We start from the raw sequence: 9,590 nt of genomic DNA, 5'->3' as shown, positions 1-9,590 counted from the left end.
TCCCTGCTGTTAACACCTTATCTTGTGTATTTATCACAACTAAGAAATTTGTATCGGTAAACACTATTAGAACTTGGTAGCTGACAATACTTCGTAAGAAGGGAGCTGGAAGTGATTTACTTACTTAGGAGACACCAGATGATTGGAAAGAATTAGGGAGTGAGTGGGAAATAAAATGAAGGAATGATTAAATATCTATTTCACTTTCCTTCGGGAAGCTTAACTGTGAAAGGAAGAAGAGGAGGATTTTGGCCGCAAACAACAGAACGGCGAGGAAAGGTCTTACTTGAGCTCTGCGAGGAATGCCTGACCCGTGATCTCACACGCAGCACTTAACCTTTCGAGGCATTAACCTTGCTGAGACAAGGTTAATGATCTTGTTTCACGAGACTTGCTTCCCCACAAACATGAGCTCCTCGAGGGCAGCAGCCAGACCTACCTTTTACTAACATGCTCAGGGCCTCACAGAGCCAGACAATCATTCAAAAATGCTTGTTGAAGGGAGTGTTCAGTGTTGAGTAACAAGCCCTGAAGCCTACTGAGCTCGTACCGTTCACCTAACACTGTGCTCTCGCACGCCACTAGCGTTCTTCACAGTCCTGAGGTAGGTCCTCTAATTACCCCATCCCGCGCAGTTAGGGGCCCAAGTCCCCAGCGGCCGGGTCTTGGAAATGGGATAACTTGTATCACTCAAATGCCATCGAGCTACAGAGCACTCTCCGTGACATGAAGTGAAAGGGGCCAGAACCAATAATTCATCCCAAGCATAAGACATTTGGAAAAAGAAGAAAAGGAAACACCTAGACTCCAGGAGTCCTCCCTGCCCCTGCGTCAGAGCCGCAGCGCGCTTGCGCCCAGCTTGACGTCCACAGGCCAGGCAGCGCCTTCATGGAATGTCACTACTGGCATCGCGAGATTCCGGGGCTAAGGCGACACCCGGATGGCTGAAGACGGGGTAGTGCGCGTGCTGATGACGAAAGCGGAAGTGCTGTGGCCAGAGGCGGGGCGAGAGCCCGGAGTGGCTTAGGATTGCGGAAGTTTTGTGAGAAGGGTCGGGCGGTTCTCGAAGTGCCGTGTGGTTTTGGAACAAGTTCCAGAAAGGAAGCCGCGGCTCGGGGTCCAAGAGACACCAGCCTGCGCACGTTTCGGGCAGCACCGGGCGCGACTCGACGTTGCCGCTGTTGGCTTCCTCTGCCCTCGTTCTTCTCCAGAGAACCGCCTCGATCTCCGCCATGACATCCACCTCGCCCAACCTCCAGGTATCACTGTTTTCCCGCCCCCTGGAGAGCCGGAGCTGAGGGGCGGCGCGGGGTCAGGAGTGGGGGCCGAGAAGGAGGGAGGAAGCGGCCGCGCCCCTGGTGCTGGGCGGAGGAGGGCGGCGCCAGCGCCCAGCTGCGGGCGGGAGGGTCCGGCTCCTTCCTCCAGCTTCCGGGGTCTCCCGAGCCCACCCGCTATGTGAGACTCTTCTCTCTGAGGTGGGGTTTTTTCCCTCTTTGTGAACCGAACTGGGCAGCGCTTTGGACGAGAGGCACAGACGCACCAGTCACTGTAAGAGAGAGAAAAGATCGTAATGTTTGCAAAGCACTGCCCTGAGGCAGTTGAAGGTAGTTCCCCCATCTCAAACTGGTGAAGCAAAGCGCGTCTCTTCGGGAACTATGAGGACAGTCTTAGAATGTGAGGGATCCGTGAATTCATTGAGGTGTGCATTCATGTGCACTCTACTGGGGTTCCCCAAATGTGTACAGAATCGGGGAGTGGTCTTAAGCTCATGTGTGCTCCACCTTTCCGCCCCTTCTGCCGCGAGTGCGGTGTTTGGTACATAGATCATAGATTCCTAAACTTTTAGACATAATTTTGGGGTCTCTATGGAATTCACTTAAGAAGAGAAATTTCTGAAACAGTGCCTCCCATCCCTAGATTGGATCTGAGGTTTCACATTCAGATTTCAGTGTGTCTTAGCCTCGAGGGCTCCCAGTCCACTAGGTCAGTTTGGGGGAAAGATCAGTATAAAATACCTGTGTTGAATCCTTGTCCTGGTTTTGCAGTAGTTGATCAGGCGTTTATGGGTGCCTGGTGCAAGATCCAAGGATAATGGAGGACCTGCTCAAACCAGGGTCATTGATCCTGAAGAAGACCACTGAAAGTAGATCTATTTAAAGAGAGCTCCAAAATTCACAAAAAGAAAAGAAAAGAAAAGAAAAAAAGTTGGGGGAGGAAGAAGCTTTCCTGAGCCTTTTACCTTGAACATGTACCCGAAGGATTCTGAAAGTAAACATTTTATATTTCTAAAACATAATTGCCACTGTCAACTGTGACTTATTCCTTATTCTTTAGAATCAGGATTAGGTCCTATGTTGATTTTTGTGTCTTTTCCAACAGGCTTGCATTTAATAAGATGTAATAATCTCCATTTACCATTGTTTTCTTGTTTTTGTTTTTGTTTTGTAGCCCCATTCAGAAAGGGTCTTTTTGGTAAATGTTCTTGGTAAAAGTATTGCCTCCTTTGAATATCAAAGGCGATTTCTTTTGAAGCGCTATCTTCATTCTTGTTGGTTTGTCCGTTAACTTTTCATTCGTCAAGACCTTGCATGTAATTGGGACGTTCCGCAACATGATTTTCAAACATTTACTGATACTTTTTTCCTTTTGTAATAACTGCACTTTCATTCTATATTCAGTTTGCATCATATTTGAATTGGGGCAGGTGTTCCTCAATGAATCAGAGATTGACACATATTAAAGGCATGTTGCTGGTGTTAAACAGGGAGAGGTGTTGAGTTATAATTTTATTATGGTTGGGTCATAGGTGCCCTTTCTCATTCAACCTTTTTAATGTTCTAACCTAGGAAATTTGGATGGGGAATATTCAAATAACAGATAACTTTCCACCGAACAAGGCAAGACTCCCTATAACCGGATGCTTATAATCTAATGGAGGAAAGCAGATAACAAAAAGTCAAAATTATAAAATAATAGAATTAGAGGTGAGTGTGAGAGGGCAGAAAGGAAGAATTTATCTAACTCTTTAAGGATAAATGAGAAGTGTTTCACAGAGGAGATGGTGTGAGCTTAGATAATGTGAAAGGCACTGACACTAATTGTCAGTCAGCCTGGTATTTGGTGTGATCTTATTTAATCTTCGAAACAACCATTCAGTATTACTTCAGTTTCGCAGTATAAGAAACCAAAGTTTATTAAGGTTGTGATTTTAATTAGTATTGAAGTTAGTTTTGAATCCAGGTTTATTTGCTTGTAAGTTTGAGCTTTCATTATGAAGTGACCAGAAAATAGGATGCATTTCAGGTAAAGACAAAGAATATAGACCTCGGTCAAGAAGTACAATAAACCTTGGAGAGGGTTGGAGAAATTGCAAGTAATACAGTATGCATAGAACTCAAGTTTTCTCAGTCCTAAATATGCCATTCATTTTGCTAAGTCTTAAGGAATCATAAAAGTAATATATCACCTTTGATTTCCAAAGGCTTCTATTTTGATGTGATAAGACATATAACATGGCTGATGGGGATACTGTGTGATCTTTGGAAGTATGTACCAGAGGCAGTGGAAATTTAGAGGAAGCTCAGGCTAGGCCTCCTAAAGGTGTGGGGGAGGGCTTTGCAGCAGGAAGACCATGACTTTGCTGGTGCTTGGAGAAGCTGGAGCCTTAACAGGGACATAGTGGGATAGTATGTTCCAAGTGGAGAGATCTACTTTGTTTACACTGTAAACAAAGGCCTGAAGTCTGAGCTGTGTGGGTTGTCCCACTAGTTTGGGATGACTGGGACTAAGTGTATACGGTGGGAGGACAGGCCTGGTTAGGCCACGGAAAGGTGTGTGCCACATGGAGATGACTGGTTCTCATCCTGCTGTAGGTGGAGAATCAGAAGGAAATATGCTCAGGTTTTTGATTTAGAAAGAAATACCATCTGTGTACAGGGGACAGCTTGATTGGTAGCAGGCCTGGAAACAGGGAGACCACAGTTAGGAAGGCAGAGTTCTGTGTGACGGGAGATGGTGAGGGCCAGAGTAGTGTAGTCCCTGTTAAAGAAGGAGGAGGATTGATCAGAGACAGATTGAAGAGGAAGAACAGTCAGGCTTGGCTCTGCATTTAAAAAGAGGGACAGGAGGAGTCTGGATTTTCTCTCAGATCCTTGGGTTGAATGGGGAGGAATTGGTTCTGGGATTACAAGAAGAGGAACATACTTGGGGGCAGCTATTGTTGAACTTTTTGAGTTTGAAATGCGTTTGGGGACAACCGAGTGGAAATGTTCAGTGAGTGGTTGGATATATATCCAACTCTTTAGTTGGATATCTTGACCTAGAAGAGAGGGAGCCAGGCTGGAAACAAGGGTTTGAGAGTGAATAGTGTACAGATGGTAGCAGAGGTTGTGGGCATTCTGGAGAGTTCATGGAATAAGAGAAAACAAACAGATAGAAACTCTGGAATAGTGGCATTTAAGCAGAGAGAAAAGGGAGCCTAAAAAAAAATTCATTATATAATCCAGAGTAAAACCAAGAGAGAATGGTGCCATGGAGGCCGAAGGTGGAGGAGGCCACGTCCAGGTGTCTCTTAGGAGGGTTAAATGCTGTGGGGAGAGAGTTAGGTAAGTGTGAGACATGATAGTCCAGCAGGAAGCATTGCCATGGAGAAATCAAGGATTCATGATGAACTTGGAGTTCTTTTTGCGGTTTTACTATGGAGGTGAAAAGAGGAGTAAGGTAGTAACTAGAGAGAAACCTAGGAACTCAGGAGGGCCAGTGTGTTTTAGTTTGCGTTTCGGAGATACGAGTCTGAAGTAGGACTAACATACATGTTTAAGCTAAGGAACCCCCCCCCCCCAAAAAAAAAAAAGATGGGAGGGAGGTTAGTTTGGGGAGAGCAGTAGAGTGGCACATAACTGATAGGGTGAATCTCAGGAAGGAAGGTGGAGGTGGTCTCCAGAGCATAGGGAAAAGACAGCATTGACAGAGGAAAATACCCAGTGGAGGGAAATTGTTAGTGATTATAGAGGTAGAATAACCAAAAGGAAGAAGGCTTTGAGAAAGCAGTCAGGGATTTTTTTCATTTGCTCAACAATTTTATTAAGTACCCAGTTTGTGCCAGGCTCTGTTCCAGGCTCTGGGCCTGGCGCAGCGCTGCAGGTGAGGTCCCTGTGCTCATGGAGCTCACCTATTAAAGGAGATAGGCGGTGCGTGAGGATCTCCAGATAACAGTAACCACAGTGATGGGATGGGGTGCGGGAGAGCTGAAAGCAGGGACGGAGCGAGTCCAGCCTCTGAAGTAGATTGGGGGGACGTCTCTGAGGACTTGGCATTTGCTGTGTGACTGAAAAGGAGACTGTCGGGCACCCGTGGGGGAAGAACAGGGAAGGCATTCTAGGCAGAGGGATCAACGCTGCACAGGCTGCCTGCGTGAAGGCAGACTAACGGGTTTGAGAAGCAGTCCAGAAGGAACCAGGGCCCGGGTCGTCGAAGGCCTTGTACACCATGACCCGGCAGTGGGAGTCCATCAAAGGGGGCGGCCCTTCTCTGGTTGCGGGAAGGACTTGAGGGTGGTCAGCGGGCTCACCACTGAGGCTCGGTGGTAGTTTTGACACATGCCCTAGTGGACTGAGCGAGGATAGTAGCGAAGGAAATGGTCAGGATGAAGAATGATTGCACTGCAGAACCATGCACGAACAGTTTGAATTCAGATGAAAAGTGCTAACAGAAACAAGGGTGAAGTGGGCTATTCAGCAAGGAAAAAACAGACGCATACTCTCAAATTGTCATGTTTGATTAAAGGTTTAGCATGTAGCTATTTACATTTAAATTTAACTCAAAATGTAAAACTCAGTCACGCTAGCCACAGGTGCTCAGAAGCCGTAGATGGTGGCTTGCATTTTGGACATTTTGGACAGCGCAGGAGTCACGTCCATCATAGAAAGGCTGGTTGAAAGTCATCAGTACCATATTTGGTGCTAGATGATTAAGTACTGAGTGTAAGAGTTTTCCTTTAATCATCACTGTGGTGCCAGAAAGACGATGATCTGCGAATGAGGAGAGTATGTAGCTGCAGAGGGGAGTGGCGCAGTCACTGAGAATAGTAGGAGAAAATTGTAGCTTGATTAAGGAAGAACTTACTTCCTCTGTGTGGTGTAGCCACGGAGTCTTCTGCATCCATTTTTAAATGACCAGGGGCACCAGACCACTGGGTAACCAAGTGTATGAGTCTTGTGACTCTGCCCTTTTTATCCCCCTGGCTTACCAAGCTTTTGACTGTTTAGCTTCAAATTGGGGCTATTTGATCTATGAAATCAGTACTACTGCATCTTCTCAGTGCTAAAACACCAGTTCCTGTTTCTGCCCTCCTGCTGCAGCAGACCGAAGGCCTCTTCCTCCCATGTACATCGATCTGCAGCCCGTAGTAGCTGCTTCAAAATATAATATTCTTGTGTGATTGGTTTGGGATTGTTTGAATGATGTATTTTTTCTTCTCTTAATTATGTGCTTATTTTTGCTGTAGGATCACCATGATCCTTTTTTCTACTAGCTTTTACTCCTGTTGACTATGGTTTTACTACCTGGATGAATCCAGGTGGAATGTTTTAATCAGCCATGCTTGTTCTTAGATGTATGTATATGTTTTTAAGTATTAAAAATAGATTTTTAGTGAAAATTGTATTTTGTGATAACCACAGGTTCATGTGCAGTTGTGAGAAGTAATACAGAGAGATCCTGTGTACCCTTCACCCATTGCCTGCAGTGGTAGCATCTCATAAAACTACAGAAGAGTATCGTAACCCAGATATTGACGTTGATGCATTCCACCAGTCTTACTCAGATTTTCCAGTTTTACTTGTAATCGTGTATATATTTCATTAAAGATTTTATTTATTTGAGAGAGCGTGTGCGCATAAGTGGGGGAACAGCAGGGAGAGGGAGAAGCAGACTCTGAACTGAGCAGGGAGCTGGACCTGATGCAGGGCTCTATCCCAGGACCCTGGGATCATGACCTGTGCCGAAGGCAGATGCTTAACTGACTTAGCCACCCAGGCACCCCATTGTGTGTGTGTGTTGAGATCTGTCACACGGGTCAGTTTCTTCTCCCGGTTGTGATACAGCATATAGTTCTCTCCAGGGGCTCCTGGGTGGCTCAGTGGATTAAGCAACTGCCTTCAGCTCAGGTCACGATCGTGGAGTCCCAGGATCGAGTTCTGCATTGGGCTCTCCACTCAGCGGGGAGTCGGCTTCTCCCTCTTGACTCTCGCTTCCCTCTCATGCCCTCTCTCTCAGTCTGTCTCAAATATTTAAAACAAAAGAAGAAGAAGAATAGTTCTATGCACAGGGATCTTTCCTGTAGCTGTTTTAGAACCATAATCACCATTCTTTCTCTTCCCCTGTCCTGCATTCCTGTTTCCTGACATACTAATATGCCCTCCATCTCTAGTTTTGTCATTCTGAGAAGGTTGTAGAAATAGACTCGTAGAATATGTAACCTTTTGGAATTTCTTCTTTTCACTTAGCAAAAGTCTCTCAAGAGTTATTCATGTCCTTTGGATCAAGGTCATTCCTTTTCGTTGCTGAGTAGTACTCCATGCTGTGGGTGCATCAGAGTTTAACCGCTCTGTGCTTGAAGGACATCTGGAATGTTCATGTATAAAGTTTTGTGTGAACACAAGTTTTCATTTCTCTGGGATAAATACCCAAGAGTATAGATGCTGGTTGTATGGTAGCTGCATGTTTACATGTGTAAACAACAAACCAGTTCCCAGAGTGGCTGTACCATTTTACATCCTACCAGCAATGTGTAAGTGATGGGTTCTCTGTATCCTTACCACCATTTGGTATTCTTGTCACTATTTTTTTTTTTTTTTTAATTTTTGCCATGCTGATGTTTTGAGATGTCTCATAGCGGTTTTAATTTGCCTTTCTCTAGTGGCTGATGATTGTAAACGTCTTTTCATGTGCTAATTTGCCATCAGTATTACCTCTTTGATGGAAGGTCTGTTCTTATCTTCAGCTGATTTCCTACTTGAATTCTGTTGAGTTTTGGGAGTTCTTCCTGTGTTCTAAATATTAGTCTTCCTTTCTGAAATATGTAGTTTGCAAATATTTCCCCCAATCTCTAGCTTTTCTTTTTCATCCTTTTAACAGAATTTTTTTCCAGACCAAAAGTTTTTTGATTTGATAAGGTCCAATTTATCATTTTTCTTTAATTTCTGTGTTTTTTTTGAAGTATGGTTGACATATGACATTTCTTTCAGGTGTACAATATGATTCATTATTTGTATATATTGTGAGATAATCACTATAATAAGTCTGTTAATTAACGTCTCTTACCTTTCTTTGTTACAAAAATGGCTCCCTTTTGATGAGAACTTTTAAGACTTAATCCCTTAATAACTTTTTAGTATGCAATGCAGTATTATTAATGGTAGTCACCATACTATCTATTACATCCTTATGACTTACTTATTTTATAATGAGAAGTTTGTATCCTGCGACTCCCTTCACCTATTTCACTTTTCTCCACAACTTAAAACTACGAGTCTGTTCTCTGTTTCTGTGAGCTTGGGGTTTTATGTTTGTGGATTTTTTGTTTAGATTTCACACGTAAGTGAGAGCATATGGTATTTATCTTTCTCTGACTTATTTCATTTACTGTAATGCCCTCAAGTCTATTCTTATTGTCACACTGCCAAGATTTCCCCTTTTTATGGTTGAATAATATTCTTTTGTGTGTGTGTGTGTGTGTGTGTGTGTATATATATATATATATATATATATATTCCATACTTACATTCTGTGAACATATAGGTTCTTTCCATATCTCGGCTATTTTAAATAATGCTGCAGTGAACTTTGGAGTGCATATATCTTTTTGGGTTCGTGTTTTCATTTTCTCTGGGTAATACGCGGGTGAAATTGCTGAATCATATGGTAGTTCCATTTTTAATTTTTTGAGGAACATCCATAGTGTTTTCTGTAGTGGCTGCACCAATTACAGTCTCGGCAATAGTGAACAAGCGTTCCCTTTTCTTCCCGTCCTCACCAACACTTGCTGTTTTTTGTTTTATTGACAATAGCCATTCTGACAGTTGTGTATTGATAGCTCATTATAGTTCTGATTTGCATTTCCTGAAGATTAGTCATGTTGAATGCCGTTTCATATACCTGTTGGGCATCTGTTACCTCTTCGGAAAAATATCTGTTCAGATCTTCTACCCTTTTTTTTTAATTGGGTTGCTTGGTTCTTTTGCTGTTGAGTTATATGAGTTCTTTGTATATTTTGGATATTAACCCTTTAGCAGATACGCGATTTGCAAATATTTTCTACCATTCAGTAGGTCACCTTTTCATTTTGTTGATGGTTTCCTTTGCTGTGCAGAAGCTTTTTGGTTTGATGTGATCACACCTGTTTATTTTTGCTTTTATTGCCTTTGCTTTCATTTATCAAATCCAAAAAATCATCACCAAGACCAGAGTCCAGACTGACTTGCCTATATTTTCTTTAGGGATTTTTATGGTTTCGGGTCTTAAGTTCCCATCTTTCATCCATTCTGAGTTCATTTTCATGGATGGTGTAAGACAGCAGTCCACTTTCATTC

At 43.5% G+C, this 9,590-nt stretch overlaps 1 protein-coding gene across 1 annotated transcript in view; it reads left to right on the top strand.

The window, feature by feature from the left end:
• Positions 1-985: 985 nt before the first annotated feature.
• The window catches only part of VPS4B (vacuolar protein sorting 4 homolog B), a 30,372-nt gene continuing 21,767 nt past the window's right edge, over positions 986-9,590 (top strand). The window contains exon 1 of the mRNA XM_004745596.3: positions 986-1,259. Within this exon, the coding sequence (XP_004745653.1) occupies positions 1,233-1,259 (27 nt within the window). The 5' untranslated portion in view covers positions 986-1,232. The remainder of the gene's footprint in view (positions 1,260-9,590) is intronic.

Source organism: Mustela putorius, unplaced genomic scaffold, assembly GCF_011764305.1.
Source record: "Mustela putorius furo isolate JIRA1106 unplaced genomic scaffold, ASM1176430v1.1 tig00003858_pilon_pilon_pilon, whole genome shotgun sequence".
In the NCBI taxonomy this organism is placed as follows: domain Eukaryota; kingdom Metazoa; phylum Chordata; class Mammalia; order Carnivora; family Mustelidae; genus Mustela; species Mustela putorius.
Note: the sequence above shows the minus strand (reverse complement) of the source record. Positions and strands in the feature narration are given on the sequence as shown.